Below are 22,118 nucleotides of genomic sequence, written 5' to 3' on the forward strand. Positions count from 1 at the left end.
TATCTGGGAATGTGTCAGCAGGTGATGAGGGAAACACAACACTAACATTTTTTTTTAGTTTAACCCTGTAAAACCCAGTGTTGCAAAAATACATCAATTTGATTCATACTAGATATAAATATAGATATAGGCTACTCAAAAAGAATGAACTGATTTCATTGCATTATATTTTAGTCAGGAAAAGCAACACAGTCAAGTTCTACTCACAGTCAGCTTTTATTTCCTGTCTTAAAAGTGTTCAGTGTGGCCTCCACCTGCAGCACAGACAGCATCAGCACCATAAGAGAATTCCTCCCAGACACGTGTCATCACATCATGATCCACTGAGCTGGCTGCTGCTGCTGTTATTCCATGTCATTGGATGACCTTGAACACCAAATAAAAGTTGATTGTGAGGAGAACACTTGTGACTTGGCTGGAGTTTTCTGTTGCTTTTCCTTATTAAAATATTGTCTCATGAAATCGGTTCATTCTTTTTAAATAACCCTGTATATATATGAAGAGTTTATATATATATATATATATATATATATATGTATATATATATATATATATATAGAGAGAGATGGATGTGTAGTGATGAACTGATGAGACTCTGCAAAACACAGCATCTTGTGTCCCTGTTCTCACAAACATCTGGATGCTGGACCGTTGTGGTGCAGAGATAACGGATGGATGAATGTTTTGTATGCTGCACACTGTAACCTGCACCGACCAGCAACAGCCACCAGGGGGCGACAGGAAGCTTTAAAAACTCATGTTTGTGTTTTGTTTTCTTCTTCACTTCCAGCTGTTTCTTGGTTGAACAAACGGAGACGCAGCTGTGAAACGAGCTGCGTGCTTTATCTGTTTAACAGCACAAACACACACATCCATAACGTGTGTGTGTGCGCGTGCGTGCGTGCGTGCGTGTTTGTTTGTATGTGTGAGCACGTTGCAAACCACGTTAACACGGCACCGGATCAGTGAAAACACGCGGTCGGTCATCTCCATTTTTTTCCTGTCTGATCTTTGAACCTCCTGATAGATGATCTGATCTCAGCAGCAGAAACATCAAAAGGGTTAAAAAGGAAAGAAGCTGCACTATTTAAAAGGACAAACTGCTGCTGGTGCTCAGTCTGTGCCATGGATGAGACGCTGCGTTGCGCTCGGATATCTTGATTTTTAGAGGAAATGCTTTGAGAAGAACAGAAGAAAAAGAAAGTTTATTTAGCAGAGGAACCTTTAAAAGTCAACATGTTTCACTTGAGATGTTTTATTATTTGGGCTTTTGCTGCAGCGTGCCACAGCATAAATGCGATCGCGGCCGATGGACAGGAGTTTTTGGAGAATATTTTGCACTTTTATGGAGAGAATAAATCCATTAGCACAGACGACCTGTCTGATTTACTGCAGCTGATCTCAGCCAGGAGATCTGACTTAATATCTGTGAATAATCCCCTGGAAAACCAAGAGGTATGGACAGAAACTGTAAACTAAAGTACTGATATTTTAACCTTTTCAACCTATTATTGATCATTTATAGCGTCTTATAGTGTGTAACATGTGGTTCTATCCTAATTATAATGATTTATAATGAAAAAAATCACTTGACTATTAATTTGTGCATTTGACACTAGTTACTTGTACTTTTACACTGTTCAAACTTACTATTGATCATTTGCAGTGTTTTGTAGTGTGTATTTATGGAGTTCTACCCAGTTTTTAAGGACTTTTAATGAAAAAATAAGACTTTACTCTTAGTTTTTTTCATTTTACACTGAGAACATATACTTTTTAACATTGTGAAGTACTAATACATTTTTGAAAGAATTATTTAGTAGTAATTGACTGTAGAGTTTTTGATGAAAAGTTTGACTTTCTCTGGTCGGTAATGAACATTTTATGATAGACTTCATATTTTTCTTCAGTTTTAGGGCTCAATTTTTGCTATTAAAGGTTTATTAATATGAACTATTTCTGTTCTGAAGTATCCAAATTTCAGCTTTTAACTTTTTAAAAGTCTTTTCTACTTTGTTGATGTACATTTAATCCTGACTAAGTGCTGCTGTTGTCACTGTTCAAACTTACGATTGATCATTTGCAGTGTTTTGTAGTTTGTATTATGTAGTTCTGCTCAGTTTAGCAGGATTTTCTATGAAAAATATGACTTTACTCTTATTTTTCTTCATTTTACACTCACTACGTATACTTTTTGATACTGTATAGCCCTGCTGTCTTGTTATCTGTAGACTTTCTGAGGAAAGGTTTGACTTTTTTGACCAAATGCATGTTCATTAATTCACATTTTATGATATTTTTCCAAATTTTGTCCTGCTTTAGCAGTACGTTTTTGCATTCAGATGTCCACTTGCAAACACTATTTCTGTCTAGAAATCTATCTTCATTGTACATAACTGAAATTTCTGTCTTTCAGCTCATTTTCTTTGCCCTTTTCTCCAGTCCTTTCTTCTATGTTGTGTTTCATCCCCTACCAGGAAGAATAATAATAATAAAACTTTATTTCTGTCGCTGTTTTTGTGCAATCAGATGCGTTTTAGAAATGATGGCAGAAAAATGAGCATTAATAACTCAGCAGGAAGAATATTAGAGACAAATGAAGTGTTTAAAGTTGTCTAATAGTGTATTTGTGGCCCTCAGTGTCCCTCGGCGGAGCAGATCTTGTCCCTCTTTGGCTTCACTAACGTCAGTCAGCTGACTGTGGGACATCTGGGGACTATCTGCCCCGCCGTGTTGACCCAGGTGCTGCTGCCCTCCTGCCCCTACACCGCCCCCACGACTGGCCTGCCTGTCGACCACTCTGGTAAGTTGCTTGACTTCACAGCGCTGGTTTATTTGTCAAGACCCCCGCAAGTCAAATAATTGGTGGTTGACGGGGGTTTGTTTCTTGAAATTGGTTCTGGCAGCGCTTTCATCCACGGTGACGCAAAGACTGGAGGCTTTTTGGTGAATCCTGTGGACAACGGATGCATTTCTTTACTCATATTCTCTTAAAAAACATGGATATGTGAGGCTGGAATTGCCTTTTTAAGCTATGATCTGTCTGTTAGAGAGGAATCGCTCCTTAATACCCCCAAAAAATGACCATTATCTCTGTTATTTGTCACGATAGAAACACAACACACAAAAATCGTAATAGTTGAATTAATCCCCTCTTCTTGGATTGCTAAATTTTAATCATGAGCTCATAAAATTGTATTTTTGCATAAAATAAGCTTTTAAATAAAGTTTTACTATAATTATTCTCATCGGTAGGGGATGAAACAGCAACAAAGTAGAAACGATTAAAAAAAAAGCACTAAAAAATTCAGCAAAACCACAGAAAATTTAGTCGTATGCATATTTTAATATCAATATCTAACTTATATTTTGTATATTTGAACCTTTAAGTGCAGGAATTACTTCTAAACGCAAAAACTGAATTATAAAACTGAAGAAAGTGAAGAAAATGACATAAAGGCTCATTAACATTCACGCATTTGATCAGAAATGAATGAAATTATTCATCAAAATGCCTACATGAGAACAAGTCAGTGAGATATTTTACTAATAAACAGCATTTAGGAAATTTATTAGCACTATACAATGTCAAAAAAAGTACATGTAATTAGTGTAAAATGTAGAAGCAAAAACTGAGGGATGAAATTGAAAAAAAATCGGGAAAACAGCGTAAAATGTTCATCATTGTGCATGTATTTATCAGAAATTAGTCAAATTATTCATCAAAAAATCCTGAAACCTATTTAAAAACATGAAGTCAATAAAGTAATAATTAAATGTTCCATTTTCTGCTGCTGTTTCTTATCAGGAAGAAGACTTTTCATCGACAATTTGACATGCAAAATGAGGAAAACTCTTTAACCATAGAAATGTAGGACATTATGCAATTAGATTTGTCTTAGTCAGCCAAACTGTGGTGAGTCTTTTCCTCAGAGATGATAAACTCTTAAAGCGCATGTTGTATTATTTCACGGTACAAAAACAGCATTACCTTACTGTGAACTCGGCCTCTGCTCTCCAACCACGTACAAGTCAATAAAACATGACTCAAGATAATAAATATTTTGATCATGATCTACTTTGTTATGGTTGTGCAGCTCATGCATGCCAATGAGAGGAAGCTGAGTAGCTGAAAAATGTCTGTATGAGCTCCATATTCTCCATAATGATCTTACAATTGCTTTTCCGAAACAAAAATAAAACATTTTTTATTCCTGCCAGGCGCATTTAATAAACCGAGCAAAGTTTGTTCTAATGTTCTCCCTGAATATTGGGCCGATTCCAAACAATTTAGTGTCTTTTTAAGCTCAGAAACTTTAAAAACACTGGAACTATCCTTTAGTTCTGATCTAAACACTGAGTTAAACAGTAACTACTCATTCATTATTACCTGCTTCTGCCCTCCAGAGTAGTGGTACATCACGCTGAGCAGTTACTCACTGGATCCCTCATTACTTCTTGATTACATCACTGTTATCTGTTGTTTATGTGTGAAGCATCTTAATCAGCAGCTCCTCGTTATCTTTGCTGTCAGTTCAAGCAGTGCTTCCTTCAAAATATTCAGGTCACACACCACTGAGTGCCCCTTGGAGCTTGATTTAATCCATCATTGAGTAATTAAAGGAGTATGGCACAAAACTGCATGACTGAGCGAGAAATAGACTAGTGGGCTAGGCCACCAAGACACCTATGACTCATCTGAAGGAGCTACAAGCTGTTTAAGGTTGTTCATATTAAATCTAGGCTAGAGTTCACGAGAAGCCATGTGGGAGATTTTGAAGTCAACCAGAATGAACTTCTTTGGTCTGATTAGAACAAAATAATTTTTTTGGCCATCAGACTAGACGCTCTGTTTAACACCAAAAACTGTACATCATCACAAACACACCATCCCCACTGTGAAGCATGGTGGTGGCAGCATCATGGTGTGAAGCATGGTGGTGGCAGCATCATGGTGTGAAGCATGGTGGTGGCAGCATCATGATGTGAAGCACAGTGGTGGCAGCATCATGGTGTGAAGCATGGTGGAGGCAGCATCATGACGTGAAGCATGGTGGAGGCAGCATCATGATGTGAAGCATGGTGGTGGCAGCATCATGGTGTGAAGCATGGTGGTGGCAGCATCATGATGTGAAGCACAGTGGTGGCAGCATCATGATGTGAAGCATGGTGGAGGCAGCATCATGACATGAAGCATGGTGGTGGGAGCATCATGACATGAAGCATGGTGGTGGCAGCATCATGATGTGAAGCACAGTGGTGGCAGCATCATGACGTGAAGCATGGTGGTGGCAGCATCATGACGTGAAGCATGGTGGTGGCAGCATCATGACATGAAGCATGGTGGTGGCAGCATCATGGTGTGAAGCATGGTGGTGGCAGCATCATGACGTGAAGCATGGTGGTGGCAGCATCATGACGTGAAGCATGGTGGAGGCAGCATCATGATGTGAAGCATGGTGGTGGCAGCATCATGACGTGAAGCATGGTGGTGGCAGCATCATGATGTGAAGCATGGTGGTGGCAGCATCATGACGTGAAGCATGGTGGAGGCAGCATCATGATGTGAAGCACAGTGGTGGCAGCATCATGACGTGAAGCATGGTGGAGGCAGCATCATGACGTGAAGCATGGTGGAGGCAGCATCATGATGTGAAGCATGGTGGTGGCAGCATCATGACGTGAAGCATGGTGGAGGCAGCATCATGATGTGAAGCACAGTGGTGGCAGCATCATGACGTGAAGCATGGTGGTGGCAGCATCATGGTGTGAAGCATGGTGGTGGCAGCATCATGATGTGAAGCACAGTGGTGGCAGCATCATGACGTGAAGCATGGTGGAGGCAGCATCATGACGTGAAGCATGGTGGAGGCAGCATCATGATGTGAAGCATGGTGGTGGCAGCATCATGACGTGAAGCATGGTGGAGGCAGCATCATGATGTGAAGCACAGTGGTGGCAGCATCATGACGTGAAGCATGGTGGTGGCAGCATCATGACATGAAGCATGGTGGTGGCAGCATCATGACATGAAGCATGGTGGAGGCAGCATCATGACGTGAAGCATGGTGGTGGCAGCATCATGACGTGAAGCATGGTGGAGGCAGCATCATGATGTGAAGCATGGTGGTGGCAGCATCATGACGTGAAGCATGTTGGTGGCAGCATCATGGTGTGAAGCACGGTGGTGGCAGCATCATGGTGTGAAGCATGGTGGTGGCAGCATCATGGTGTGAAGCATGGTGGAGGCAGCATCATGATGTGAAGCATGGTGGTGGCAGCATCATGACTTGAAGCATGGTGGTGGCAGCATCATGATGTGAAGCATGGTGGTGGCAGCATCATGATGTGAAGCATGGTGGTGGCAGCATCATGACGTGAAGCATGGTGGTGGCAGCATCATAATGTGAAGCATGGTGGTGGCAGCATCATGACGTGAAGCATGGTGACTGTTGGCCTACAAAGTATCCATACAGCCCCAGAGCTATGGGCTTAGCGATCACTGTTTCACAGCAGGATTCATTGTGATTTTTTGCCCTGAGTTTAGTCTTTCAGGCGACACTAACTTGTCACTCATCAACTTCTCGCTTTCAGCGCCTTTGTTCCTTCAGACAAGGATATTTGTGGGTTTAACATCTGCTAATGTAGGCAAAGATGCATCATTTTTCTAATAAACTACTGTCGTGGTTTCTCTCTGATGTCCGTGATGTGCAGGTGAAGGAGAAAAGTCCGTGACACTGACTTGCTTAATAATAAGTTTATTATAAGGAAGAACAGCATCGATCAGACAGAGAGACTGTCTGGGAGGATCCGGCCAAAGGAATCTCTCCGAACAATAAACGAAGATCACTTTTATATATTTTAAACAAGTGGAACCATTGTCACAACATGTGATTTGTATCAAAAGACCAAAAAACAAGCGCCTCATTGATAAACCCTGTGGCGAAATCCATAGGATAATTCCCTAGACACAGGAACTACTAATACAACACTGAGTTCTTTCAACAAGAACATACACTCCATTCTGACATATAGCACATGCCTAGCAACACCAACATCACTTGTCTCAAGTCATGAGAATCACATGTCTAACAGCACATCTGGTCAGATACTACACTACACTTCTACAACCATCCCCACTGTGAAGCATGGCGGAGGCAGCATCATTAAACAGTTAGATTCCTCATGGAGCAACATTTAAAAGTGATATCTCATATGAAGGCAGTTTATCTTGTAAATTTCAATCAAATAAAATCAAATTTATGCATATAGCATGTTTCAAAATTAGCAAAGTGCTGAACGTGTAATTAGAAAATTATGTGCAGAAAACATCAAGATAGGATTAAACTTTTAAAATCAATTTATAAATCTAAATAAAATAATATAAAAATGCTAAAACAAAAGCAACTTGTAAGATCCGTTCCTAAAATAGCAATAAAAATGACATAATAAAACCATTATGAGCACTAATTTGAACTGAAAATGTCCAGAAATGGGAGAAATAAGCTTCAGTTCTGTAGTTTAGCTGTTAGTAATTGTTTTTCCGTAATTTTCTGCCCTGACAGTTTGGGGTTATGGCTTTCTGGCCGTCACAGTGATCAACCTTTCGTCTCTGCTCGGCCTCCTGCTGATCCCCTTCACCAAGAAGCCTTATTTCCCCAAAGTGCTGACCTACTTCATCGGCCTCGCCATCGGGACGCTCTTCTCCAACGCTGTGCTGCAGCTCATACCAGAGGTTTGTTTAATTTAAAAAACAAAACAGAAATCTTTAGCTGGAGGTATTTTAATCGCCTCTGCTGTCGTTCTGCAGGCTCTGGGGTTCGACCCCAAAGCCGACAACTACGTAGACAAGGCGGTCGGGATATTTGGAGGCTTTTACCTGCTGTTCTTCATGGAAAGGATCCTGAAAATGTGTCTGCGGGTGGAGCACCAGGTGAGTGAGTTTATTAGGTGCAAAGCAATTTTATTTTATTGCACGCCGACATCGTTCAGTTGGAGTTGTGTGACCTTTGGTGTGAATATGGCAGAACGGACCAACAATAGGGCAGAGGTAATAATGGAGGTAATAATAGCTGAGGAGGAAGCTCGAAAGGATTAAAATTAAAGGTTGGGTTGTAAAATGCTTGCACATTTATGCATATATTATATAATAGTGTCACTTCACTTGTATCGAAGAGATGTCTTTAATATTATTAACCCATGTGTCGTCCTGCGGGTCAAATTGAGCCGTTTTAAAGTTTGAAAATGTGGAAAAATATATATTTTCACAGTGAAACTTCTGATGTCTATATCTTCAACATTTTTGGGAAATCTGTGAACATTTTTTAGTGGAAAAGAAGAAATGCTAAAAATGTTTCTTTAAGAGCATTCACGAAAAAATCAACCAAAATCCAGCGAAGTTTGCTTCATTTTGGTAATAAAAGATAAAGATAAAGATCCCATTCCAGAACCGGAATCAAAATATTAAAAAAAACACACATTAAACTTTAATAAAGCTGAACCCTAAGCATTTTTTTAATTTGTTTTATTAAATAATGAATCAAATTATTGAGAATTAATACAGAATTTTTGTTTCTTCCAAACTTTCTATGCAAAATTGTGCATGCTTGATAATTTATGCATATTTATTTATATTAACTCATATTTTTTTCTTCTCAGCATGGCCACAGCCACTTCACTCCTGCAGAGCCAGTTCAAGAAAACTCTGTCCACAACGGGGACATACTGGGGAAAAAGGACTCTATAGTTCTGACCGGCATCAGCACCATCGCTACCGACAAGAGCAGCCCGAACCCGGATGTTCAGCACGCAAATATGACGGTAGGTACCATTTCAAGTCATCCGTAAAGTGTTTTATGCTGTCTTGCTTCTCTTGTTCAATCTATTCTCTGACTTTTACCCCTCAACCCGACTGGTTGAGGCAGATGTCTGCCTTCCCTGGACCCGGCTCTGCTGGAGGCTTTATCCTGTTACAAGGGAGTCATTCCTCTTTATCGTTGCAAATAAAAACACTATAAAATAGAATAAAACAAATAAAATTTAGGTTTACGTGAAGTAAAAATGAAAATGCAACCAAGGGGAGCCAAGAAATCTTTGGATTTGTTGGGTTTTCATGTATATTTTGGTTAATAAAAAGGCAGCTTTAGCTCAAAATTAGTCAAGGTAACCTCGATAATTGTAATGTTGTAGGGTCTTAGCCTTAATATTTAGTAGAGTTAAATTAATCTCAATAATTAGAATGTCGCGAAGTCTTCATCTTGATATTTACATTAGTTACGATTAATCTATAGAATTAAACTATTGTAAGGTAGTGTAGCCTTAATATTGATATTAGATTAATCTAGATAATAAAATAAAATGATGTGTTCGTCATGCCATGAAGGTATTCTATTCTGTTATACTGTTGTAGGGTCTTATCCTTAATATTTATATTAGTTGGATTAATCTTCATAATTATAAGGTTGTAGGGTCTTAACCTTAATGTTTATATTAGTCAGATTAATCTTCATAATCTTAATGATGTAGGGCCTTATGTTTAATTTTTATATCAGTCAGGTTACTTTAGATAATTACAATGTTGAAGGGTCTTAGCCTTATTATTTACATTAGTTAGATTAATCTGGTCTAACTAATTTATTCTTTAAATAGTTGAATCATAAATTAGATTTGCAATCTAAAGGCTGAGAAGCAGCTCAGCACGAGTCTACCTCATGTCACATTAACCTACACAGCACTAAACCTTGTCCTCGGTGATGTTTAATCAAATGAGTAGCTCAGTCTAAAGATTGGCTCGTAAAAAAACAGTAAATATTCACTGAAATCTTATCTTTGCTCAGTGTGTGCTTGATAGAGATTTGCTGTGCGCCCCATTCCTCCATCACAGACACACCTGGCCGGATTAATCGCCGGTTATAAATGATTAATGCAATGGATGTCCAGCGTAGGAAATGTAGATAATAGCAAGATTATGATTTGGACACTGTGTTTGGTATTTAGTTTTTCCCTTCAGAGTCATTTATTGAGCCGTTATCAGTGGCGTGGGTCGATTAGAGCGGCTGTTAATATTTAACACGTGCAGGAATCTGGCTTTGGAAGCATCCGAATGCTAAACAAACACACGTGCCGACGACATGAAGCGGCGAAATGGAGCTGCAGATCTCGGATCCTTCCCCTCCTGGTGAATGCTGGAATTCTCCGAACGCAGCACAAAGGCTCCTTGTTCTTCTGGGTCTCGTTTATAAAAGAAGGGCGTTCTGTCGCTGCAGAATATCTTCAGCTGAGTCCCAAAGGCTCTGTTTGTGTCCGACTGCTCTAAGGTTTCCTGCTGACAACAGTCGAGCCTTTATGTTTGTAATTGAAGAGTTGTGTTGGACGTGCAGCTCGGCCACTTAGAGGAAATATTTCCTGGAGCTGGTACAGTTTGTGGATCCAATATGGACGAGCTCTGTTGATTAAAGGCTTCCAGTAGCTTCTTTATTTTCAGCCTTGATAGCAGAAACAACATGAAAACATTTGTGTTCTTCCTGAGGAGTGATTCCATCTTGCACCACCACAAGTTTTGTGTAAAATGTCTCAACAATTACTGGAAAAATAACGACTAGTTTTAGGCGTTTTCCATTTATGATGGACTGTTGTAATACTGAGGTCACTCCAGCTCATATTTCATAAATATGTCTGCTCAGCCATCTCTGATTTTCCTGAAAATTTCATAGCATATAATATGAGTATTTATAAAGATATTTGAGAAATTTTAGCTTCGTAAATCGAATACTTTCTGAGATAAACATTGTTTAAAACTTCCCATCAGCCCACTTTCACCACAGTTTTTTGCACATTGAAATTGAAAGCTTGCAATGTTTGCACAACAATATCTCAGGAACTATTATAGATAAAAGCCTGAAACTTACACAGTTATTTCTCATCATGTCACTGATTCATGATCTGCAATGTTGGACAAGTGGGTCAAATATTATCTGATTATGGCTGAGTTGAAATATTAAAAAAAAATCGAAAACGTCATAAAAAAGTTCCGTCTTTGAGTACACATTCACAAAAAAAGTGTAATACAGAAGTCAACTATTGTTTTTTTCTGTGCTATGTGTAGCTGCATGTCACAATAATACAAACAAAACATGTAGAGTACTTTTAGGAAGAAACACCTGGTCACAAAAATGAAAAAATAAGTTATTTCTATTTAACTTAGAGAACGCATTGAGCAGATATAACAAGGTGTATCATAAAACTACAATATTGGTGGATAGTCTGATCCAGTTTTGGAGTTGAAAATGTTTGCTCTGCTTGTCCAATATTGTATATTTTGAACTGATAAGATGAGAATTAGCAGTGAAAATTTCATGCTTTTATCTTTAATAGTTCCTGAGATATTATCGTTCAAACAGCCTCAAATTCTGTAAAAAAATTGTGCTGAAAATCGGCAGATGGGAATTTTTTTTTAAAGCAAAATGACTTTGGAAAGTATTTGATATATCAATTAAATCCTCTAGATTCCAATTTTAATATCTGTGGTTTATGATAAAATAGTTTGAGATGAAGCAACCTGTTGGTGATCCTCCAGCTAAATCTAGCACCCGTCAAAGCTCCATTTCTTAAATGTTATTTATGACTAACAGCAAAACTGATAACACTTCCTTCAGCTTCAGTTCAGTTAGATCAATAAAGACACACCACCAAAGAGCACACAAACTGCATGTTTTAGTGCAGCTTTCAAAACCAGAGCTTTATTTTCTTAGAAAAAGCACATTTTACATTTTTCCTGGGAGCAACTGTACATAACCAAAAGTGTTTCTGATTCTGACTCTGACGTACAGTCAAGCCTGAAATTATTCATACCCCTAGAAAATTTGAACTTAAAGTTACTTTTAAATGTAAATAAAATCTGAGAAATTATTTTTTCCCACAATGATGCCTCTTGTACATGATCTTATTATCTTTTGGGAAACACCTGTGTCATTTCCAATAAAAAAAAAAAATCCTGGTTGAATAAAAGTAACTTTATGTCAAAATTTGCTAGGGGTATGAATAATTTCGGGCTTGACTCTACATATATTTCTCTTTAATTTATAATATTGCCCTTACAAATTACTGCAACTATAGTTAGATGCTGAAAGAAAGGAACTCATTTAAAATCCTGATAATATTACCTCTAGGTTTAAATATCTTTTTGACTCGCTTTATCCACATACCTCTGTTTGCATCTAAGTGTTTCATCAAACACCAGCTGCACCTAAACGTGTTTTTGTTCCTTTTTGCCTTCTGTCAGAAGCAGGAGACAAAGGAGGAAGATGTAAAGCTCCAGCAGCTGTAAAACGCTCCGCTATCAGGTGTCTTATTTACGGTTTCCCTCTTCCAGGACGGCCAGGCGGTGATGTGTCACTGGCTGCGAGGGAAACGAATCACCAGCATCAAGACGGTGGCCTGGATGGTGACGCTGAGCGACGCGCTGCACAACTTCATCGACGGTTTGGCCATCGGAGCTTCCTTCACGGTGTCCATCCTGACCGGCTTCAGCACCTCCACCGCCATCGTGTGCGAGGAGTTTCCTCACGAGCTGGGTGAGCGATCAGCAAACACGCCCGCCGTTTAAAGTTCCACCGTTCAAAGATCTCAGTCCTGGTTGGTTTGGCGACACCTGTAGTTAAAGACGGTAACAGCAAATGTGATTTAGTCCTTTACAAAATGCGTTGTTTTTCCTTAAAATTCAAGTACATACTGCAGCCGCTCTCATTAACCGTTTCATGCAGTATACATCCATTTTAGCCACACTGCTAATTATCGCGCTTGAGGCTTTAAAAGTTGCTGTCTGTAGTGTGACATAAGCTGTCATCTGTTTATGAGGATCAGGCTAACCAGAAAATCATCCTGGCTTGTTTACTGCAATATAGTAGACGGACATCTGGGTATTTTTGTTAGACTATATTAGATGTAAAAAATCTTTTTCTGGCGTACGATATATTAGGATAGTATGGATATTGGAATGCATCCAGTCATCTGAGAGCAGCAAAACAAACCACAAGGGGTCCTCGGTTTACGACGTCCTCGACCTACAGCGTTTCGTCATTACGTCGGAGCTGGTTGTGTGGAACTAGTTGCCGAGCGGAGCGGATGAATACGTCGTCATGCGGCGCTGTAAGACGGTTTTGTTTACGTGTACCGGTTGTACGCCACCTTGGATTGTGCTACATTTGCTAACTTTTTGCCCTTCATTATGGCTCCCAAGCCTGAGTCAGAGTCTTCTGAAAATAAAAGCCAACTGCATAGAAGTAAAACTGGATATAATAAAATGCTCGGAACATGACTTTTCCGAAGAACCGATTGATATTGTGACGCACATGACGGCTTTGTTTACGTTTTTGCCGGACTTGCGATTTACATCTATCCGTAGGAACAGAACTCCAACATAAGTCGAGGACCCCCTGTATTTTCTGTTTTTTTGTTCTTCTTTATTTTCAGGAAGTGGGATTCATTACAAGCATGTTCAAGACAGATATTTCAAAATACCATTCACTTCGTTTTTTTTTTTCTTTTTTCCATAGAAAAAGAAATGAACAGTTAGAACATACGAAAACAAAACAAAAGCAAAAAAAGAAAAAAGAAAAAGGGGGCTGTATTTTCCGTTTAATAAATAAATCAGGCACGAATGAGCCTTTTTCATCACTCTGTCAGCAAAAATGATCAGATTTTATGTGGCATGAGTTGGTTATCAGCTGATGAGGAGGCTGCAGTTTCAGGATGTTTGTTTTTAACAAGACAGGGCAAGTTTATTTGTACAGAACAATTCATACCCAAGACAATTCAAGGTGTTTTACAATGGCAAAGAAATACATTCAGAAAAGTGATTTAAAGGCAGAGATACATTAAAATCATAGAAATAAAACATAAAAGTAGACATTATGATCATGAAAGTGCATTAACCTCTTAAGACCTGCCGTCCACATATGTGGACGTTTTTGTTTTTTGAATTTTTTTTCCAAAAGGGCATATTGTTAATACTAATAATAATGCTAATATCACTGCTTCTACTACTACTACTAATAATAATAATAATAGTAATAACAATGTAAATCTAGTAAAAAATTATATATATATATATGATGTAAATGTAATAAACCTAATAATCAGATATTAGATATTATCCAGTTATTATATTTATTGGTTACTCCTTATCCCAAGTAAGTAGAAAAAAAATAAAATTCAAACCAAACCAAAGCTCGGGTCTTAGGAGGTTAAAAGACAAGAAAATAGACTGAGCATGTCAGAGAAAGCTGCAGTAAACAATGAGGTTTTTAGCGACATCACCACCTAAATTTGATAGCTCAGGGAAAATACCACAACCTCTAACCTCCTAAATGCTCCTTTTTAATGTAATAGTCTTGTTCCAGTTGACTCACTGACAAACACAGCAAATTTTTCACCAGTTAATCTCTTTTATCGTGAAGCTGCAGTGGTGGAAAATATTCAGCTGAATGCAACAGTTTACCCAAGAATGTCTGCAGATGTGCTCCACAACTAGGCAACACTTTCATCTCAGTGAACTCAGTATCCATTCTGTTGCTTTATTCTGCGATAAATAGTGATTAATGGTCATTTATTTAAAGGAAATAGTCCAAACGTGAGTCATTGCAAACTCATGTTGTGCTGCCACATGTTATTGAAACACGCATTTTTTCATTTTAACTTCTTGCAGAGATCCCAAAGTAACCAAAAATATCAAAACTGCCAGCTTGAAGTTTGATTAAACATGCATAAAATGAAGAAACGTGTCATTTTCCTGTTTGATGGAATGGCAAACACCTTTAAACCCATATTTTTTACTACACATAAACATCACATTGCTTTAATGACAAGCTGTCGATCCAGAATGTGATTGTTTTAATTCCAGCTGAATGGGCTGAAAGGGATTCTGTAACCTTTAACAACATCTAGTGACAAACTGCAGAACTGCACCAGAAATGTGTCGTCTGTCACGTCTTATATTTAAGCCTCCAAATGAAAATGTTTGTTTCCCAACATGACAGAAATATGTAGCAGAGGAGGAAGAGGATGTTCAGTGTTATGCAATGCATGAAACCATAATAAATTTAAAGATTTATCGTTTGCTTTTGCCAAAACTGAAAAGAATTTTTAAGTATCTGGAGGGTTGAACAATCTTTTGCATCTTAAACCTCATCCATAACATTTAAAAAACAGCATTTTCAGGACAGTTAAAACCGGTTTTCTGGGTATTTTCAGTAGAATTAAGATCAGATTCAATCAAAATTCCTTGAAATCTTTTAGTCAGTTATATTGCAAACTGCCTTTCAAAGCACAATCGAACTGACAGCAAAGTACAAGACGGAAGGAAACACAAATATTGCTCTTTTATTAGCTATTTCCTCCCTTATTTTATACAAATCTGATTTCACTTTCCTAGATAATACACACTTCAAGTATTGTAGACGAGCTGTAATACCAGGTTTTATTGTCTTCTTATTGTTTAATGCTGCAGCAACCAGAGGGATGTTTTAGGATTTTCAGGGTGTGGTGAATAAAGGGGCACAATGACAAAGTCTCCAGTGCTGCTTAATGACCTCCGGCAAGCGCACGTGTGTTACAAAAGCTGAAAAAAACAAAACCAGAGGCACTTGTGGTCTGTGTCATGTGTCTGTGACTTAAAACGGCAGTGTCAGCACAGATTAAATGTCCACTGTGCGTTATTTTGCATTAATAATTAGTCAGCTATTGATTGATAATGCTGCATTTGTTTAAATTTATGATGTGAGAGCGGACGTAAAGGATGTGTCTTAGATTTGTGTGGACTAAGATAAGTTAAGAATTGCCTTGACTAGAGAAACATTACGACAGAGTTTCACCAGATGCACCTAATGACCTCCGGTAAGCACACGTGTTACAAAAGCTGGAATAAACTCGTGATCCATATCATGTGTCCGGTTTAAAACAGCAGCTTCAGCATTGATTAAATGTCTTTATTATTTTCATATCGGTAAATAATCATTAATTGATTGATAATGCTGCATTTTCTGAGAAAACTTTCACATTTACGATGTGAGAACGGATGTAAACAAAGGATGTGTGTTAGATTTGTGCTGGCTAAGATAAGGGAAGAATTGCCTCTATTGCCCCTTCTATCTTTTATCACGACACTCCGGATGCTTGTGTTTTTATTGAGCTTCATTTTCTCTGCAGGTGACTTTGTTATCCTGCTGAACGCCGGTATGAGCGTCCCGCAGGCCGTTTTCTTCAACCTGCTGTCGGCGGTGTCGTGTTACATCGGCCTGGTGTTTGGCATCCTGCTAGGAAGCAACTTTGCCCCCAACGCAATCTTTGCCATCGCAGGAGGAATGTTCCTATACATTGCACTGGCAGACATGGTGAGTGGACTTCATTATCTGGGAATGTGTCAGCAGGTGATGAGGGAAAGTCAAAAGGCTGTTATAATGAGGGGCTATGAAAAAAATCGATCGCACCAAAAAGCCCCACAAAGATACACAAGAAGAATGCTGGTAGAAAACTGTTAATATAGATTAGATTTATTTTCACACAAAGCTGCTTATTTTTTTTAAAAAACTTCTTTTTATTGTTTTAACAAAGGAAATACAACATTATTGTGCAAATAGAACAATTAAATACATTATGAGGAAATAAATCAAAAATAACCCCATTCCACCCTTTCCCTTTGGTACCTTTCTCCTACACAAAACAAAACAAATAAACCATAAAAAGGACGTGGGACAAGCCAGGCATACATAGCCCAAGTGCACATAAAGAGTTAAACAAAATAACTCATAATCTTAAGAACAAAAAATAAAATTCTTAGCATATTCTGTGGCGTGACCTTAGTGAATCAAGTTATAGAAATCACTCCAAACAACAGCTCAATCTGGTATAAATGTAAATTGTGTGCTGTTAATCAGGACAAAAAATGGATTCCAGATCTTACTGAACTTTTCTGATTGTCCATTAATCGACAACCTAATTTTTTCAAGTTTTACAAAGTGTAAGACATCCCTGAGCCACCGCATGTGTGTGGGAGGTAGAGTAGATTTCCATCTTAATAGAATTAGCCTCCGGGCAAGAAGAGTAGCAAAGGCCAAGGTGTCTTTCTGTGAGGAGGAGAGGCTGAGTGGGGGCAATGGAACTCCAAAAACAGCTATGAATGGACATGGTGGAATCAATACACCTATAATTATCGATAACGTGGAGAAGATTTCTTGCCAAAATTTAGAAAGAAGTGGGCATTGCCAGAACATATGAAAATAATTAGCAGGGGTATGATGGCAGCGATCACAAGATGGTGACACATTCTTAAACATCTTTGCCATACGTTCTTTAGTGTAGTGAGCACGGTGTAAAATTTTACATTGAATAAAACAGTGTTTGGCACAAATAGAGGATTTATGCACCCTACGTAAAGCCTCACCCCAGATGTTTCCAGAGATTTCCATTCCTAAGCTAGTTTCCCAAGTTCTTCTATAACTCTCCAAGGAGTCTGACCTAAGTTTGTGAATGTTAGAGTATATAGATGAAACAGCTCCTTTAAGGGATGAAAAAACAATCAGGAAGCTGTCATTGTCAGAATCAGGAGGTAAGGCAGGGAAACATGCGTATGTCTTAGAAACGAAACTTCGCACTTGAAGATATCTGAAAAAAAGATTTTTTGGCAAGGAAAATTTAGACACTAATTGCTGAAAAGAGGCAAATATCCCATCAATAAATAAATCCCTGACGCACCTCACTCCTAGCTGTGCCCAAACTGAAAAAGCATTATCCATCAGTGATGGAGTAAATATTTGGTTACCAGATAAGGGGAGTTTAGTGGAGAGTGATTGGAAGCCAAAGTAACGACGGAACTGGACCCATATTCTCAGTGATGACAACACAATGATATTATTTGTATGCTTGGAGACCGAGGAGGAAAGCTGTGAGTATAGTAAAGACTGCAACGCAACCGGGTGAACAGAATTAGCCTCCATAATTAACCACACAGGTGGAGCCTCAAGGTTACCATACTGAATCCAAATATTAAGATTTCTTATATTCACCGCCCAATAATAAAATAACATATTTGGTAACGCCATCCCCCCCAGATCTTTTGGTCTCTGAAGTGATTGTAGTCTTAGATTGGGTGTTTTTTTATTCCAAATGAAGTTCAAGATAATGCCATCAAGTTTACGAAAAAAGGCGCGGGGAATAAAAATTGGGATACATTGAAACAAGTACATAAAACGAGGTAGAATATTCATTCTAATTATATTGATTTTAGCAGCTACCGATAAATATAAAAGGGACCAACGGTCAAAATCAGATTTAATTTGTGTCATCAGAGAGGTGAAGTTTCTTTTAAGTAGTTTATCATGTGTGTCAGTTACATGAATGCCTAAATAATCAAAACCTGACCCAGCTAATTTGAAAGGAACATTTTGAAGGGGATAATTTTTAGAATGTTGACCAATAAGAAATAACTCGCTCTTACTGAGATTCACTTTGTACCCTGAGATCTTACTAAATGAGTCAATAATAGAAAGTGCTACTGGAATAGATTGAGATAAGTCTGAAGTGAACAAGAGTAGATCATCTGCATAAAGAGTAAGTTTGGATTCTTCCCCATCTCTAATAATTCCTGTTAATTTAGGGTGGCCACGTATGGCGATAGCCAAAGGCTCTATAGCTATAGCGAACAAGAGGGGACTAAGTGGACATCCCTGTCTTGTGGAACATTCAAGTAAGAAAGGCGTTGAACTTAGGCCATTAGTCTTTACCGTGGCTTGTGGTGAGGAGTACAGTAGTTTGATCCATGAAATAAATTTGGGACCGAAACTGAATTTCTTTAAATAAAAAACAAATAATTCCACTCCACTCTGTCAAATGCCTTTTCAGCATCTAGTGAAATTAAAGCTTCTGTGGAAGTAGAAACATTTGAGTTGTATACAATATTAAACACTCGCCTCAGATTAAAAAAGGAATGCCTACCCTGAATAAAGCCTGTCTGGTCCATTGAAATGATAGATGGGAGTGTGGTAAGCTGCTTATTTCTAACATGACAGCTGCTCAATGGCGCACTTAAACTTTATTTATTTTTGGTCTGACGCTGTCCCAATATGAAAGATACTGAAATCACTTTAGTTTTTGGCCAAATCAAAGTGAAATTAATATCATTAATTGAATAAAAACTAACAAACCAATCATCTTTCTGATCTGTTAGCCGCAGCGTAAAACTGACTGGGCAGCAAATTAGAACCAAACCAAATTTGTTCTCTGTTAAGTAGATTTTAGAAAACAGCTTCAGCTTCATTCATTTTAACTCAGAATGAAGCATAAAACTGGTCTTTTGTCACTTTAACAAATTAAAAAGCAGCAAAGTTACATATCAAATGTCTGAAAAAGGGCCTAAAAGGGTGTGAAAATGAGCAGCGCTGCGGGACATCAGGGTTGTGCTAAAGATAGTTAATGATCATCAGTGAACAAAACAAACAAAACAACAAAAAAAAACGCTCGATACTATTTGACATTTTTGACTCCAGTCTGTGTGTTTAACCTTTAGATGCTTCAGTGATTGGACCTTACACCCATCCATAAGTGGGTCAAAAATGACCTGTATGGGAATCAATGTGTTTTTATGTCATTTTGGTCATTTTGGTTCAGAATAAACATTTGTATTAATGTTTGCATTATATTTTGGTCCGCACAAGAATGACTTCATGTTTTAAATATGTTTAATTTTCACTTTAAGACAGATTTTGAAAAACTTTGAGAATTGAAAAAGAAGAATATTACACAGAACAGCAATGGAAGAATGTCAGCATCCATTTTCTTGACATTTTCCTGTTATTTTCCTCCATGTTTGTGCACTTTGTCACCTCTTACATGATGTTATCAGTGATAGAAAGCTTGGGGTATTAATACAAATATTACGATTTCTTTAATAGTACAAAAGGGAGCTGAAAAATTTAAATGGAATGATATCAAAAACGTGTTTTTTGAGGAATAGCTGGAAAATGAAATGATAAAAAACATTTTATTACAAAGATATTCCAAGAAAACGACCTCACCGGGTCATGTTTGACCCACACAAACTAAACCCACTCAGGTGAAATTAATGTTACTGATTGAATATTTCTGATCTGTGTTCCATCAGCTGTAGTACCAGCTGCGTAAAACTAACTCGACTGCTAATCAGAGTCAAACATAAGAACACATTTATGCCACATTTATTTTCTGCATCAGGAACTTGACCCGTATAGGTTTCCATGGCAACAAGATGCGTACAGTTTTCCTGCACAAAAACTCTTCCGGTTTTGACGATTGTGTGACTACAGGAGAACAATATATTCGCTGTTTTCCAGACAAGCCAGCCTACTCATACTTTCAACCTGTCTGTTCTCACGTCCCGTTATGCCGGCTGGTGACTGTCTGTTATTAACGTGCGTGACACAAGTATCTGACTGTGGTTCCTCCCTCCAGTTTCCAGAGATGGACGGCATCGCGCGGGAACAGAAGGAAACTTCCTCCAAGATCGTCTTCTTCCTGATCCAGAACGCCGGGCTGCTCACCGGCTTCGCCATCATCCTGCTCATCACCTTGTATGCCGGCAACATCAACCTGGGATAGAAGAGACACAAACTGTAGTAAAAGTGAGGCCCTGAGATGCTTCCCTTTCTGCTCACACAGCCGAGCAGGAAAGTGAATGTAAAATGAACGTTTTGTATGAGCAAAACCAAATGTTTAAGGGAGGAGAAATGCTTTTGTACCTTTGGAATGTTTACTCCATTAAAAAAAAGGGGAAAAATCTTCACAATCAACATGTATGAAATCTTGTCAGATTTATTTTAAGGAGACAATAAATTATTTTTTCAGTCTTCATACATTGTGGAATATTTTGCGTTTGTTTGAGCTCACCGATGCCGTGTTTTCTGGCCTGTTATTGCAGCTGTGTTTCACGTTTTGGTTGTGTTTCTGAAGTTTTCTTGTTGTCTAAGATTTTTAAAAAACCAGCGGGACTTGCACAAAATATCACAAAAAATCAGCACAACAAGCTTAAGATACTTGAATATTAAGCAATCACAAGACTTGAATGTAATTATATTTAATCTTCATCACAGTTAATCATACATATTTTGAATTTTTTGCATTTTTTTAGTATCAGGTATAATTTACAGTACATTTGAAACCTTCACTCTTTTCTACGAACCTTATCCATATTTAGTTTTTACCAAATGATATATTCCTCATATGCACACGGATTTCTTTCTGAAATCTAGTATTGTGACCAAAACTTCACTTATAACAAGGTTTCTAAGAAAAAATGCCTCTAAAATCTTTTTCTATTTAATTTATTTTTACATAATTTAGTCTTCACCAAAAGCTCCAAATTTCTTTACCACAGCTTGAAGGGTCCGCGTACGGATCTAGTAATTGGATTTTACTTTCTGAAACGGGTACTAGAAAACAAAAAACGAGTTTTAAAATACAAAAATTTACATCGAAATAAATCTTTTAATCCGTGAATCTACCCAGTTTGTTTGTTGATTTGCCTTTGGGAGTGACCTTACTGCTGCATGCAGAAGGTCACTCTAAATACTTTCCACTTTAGTGGGTAAAATCATTATTTTCTTGTATTTTGTGTGTTTTTAACACTGTGTATACATTTGAAGCATATTAATATATTCTTGTGATTAAGAAACTAAGAAATGCCTACGTATAGTCATTAAAGTCAACACACTTGGACTTTTGCACATTACTTTGTATCATTTTTGATTATCTAACACTGTAAATACGTGACATACTCTTAGTAGATATTTAAACTTAACTTTGAATGACTTCAAACTGACAGATTAAGACGTGTTGATATATTCCTTCTGTGTATTATCTACTTTATTCGTCAGAAAGTGGCAGCCAATCAGCAGGAAGAGATTATGGTGCATTTATGGCAATGTGTACAACCTGTAATGATTTGTAAAATTTAACAAACAGTTATATAAGCAATATTACACAGCTGTGATATCTTTAAATTGGCAAAGATATACGTCACAAAAAATATGAAGCAAGTTCATACAGTAAAAAATCAACCAACACCGACTTTTAATGTCATAGTGTGATAATTG

At 38.0% G+C, this 22,118-nt stretch overlaps 1 protein-coding gene across 1 annotated transcript; it reads left to right on the plus strand.

Annotated features, from left to right (window-relative positions):
• Positions 1-959: 959 nt before the first annotated feature.
• slc39a8 (solute carrier family 39 member 8) lies at positions 960-20,879 on the plus strand. The gene is made up of 8 exons (XM_051956079.1): positions 960-1,455; positions 2,641-2,803; positions 7,566-7,735; positions 7,811-7,933; positions 8,659-8,820; positions 12,371-12,572; positions 16,204-16,388; positions 20,479-20,879. The coding sequence occupies exons 1-8, from the start codon at positions 1,237-1,239 to the stop codon at positions 20,623-20,625; spliced, it is 1,371 nt and encodes a 456-aa protein (XP_051812039.1). The 5' UTR covers positions 960-1,236; the 3' UTR covers positions 20,626-20,879.
• The last annotated feature ends 1,239 nt before the right edge of the window (positions 20,880-22,118 follow it).

Source organism: Acanthochromis polyacanthus, chromosome 1 (genome assembly GCF_021347895.1).
Source record: "Acanthochromis polyacanthus isolate Apoly-LR-REF ecotype Palm Island chromosome 1, KAUST_Apoly_ChrSc, whole genome shotgun sequence".
Lineage (NCBI taxonomy): Eukaryota > Metazoa > Chordata > Actinopteri > Pomacentridae > Acanthochromis > Acanthochromis polyacanthus.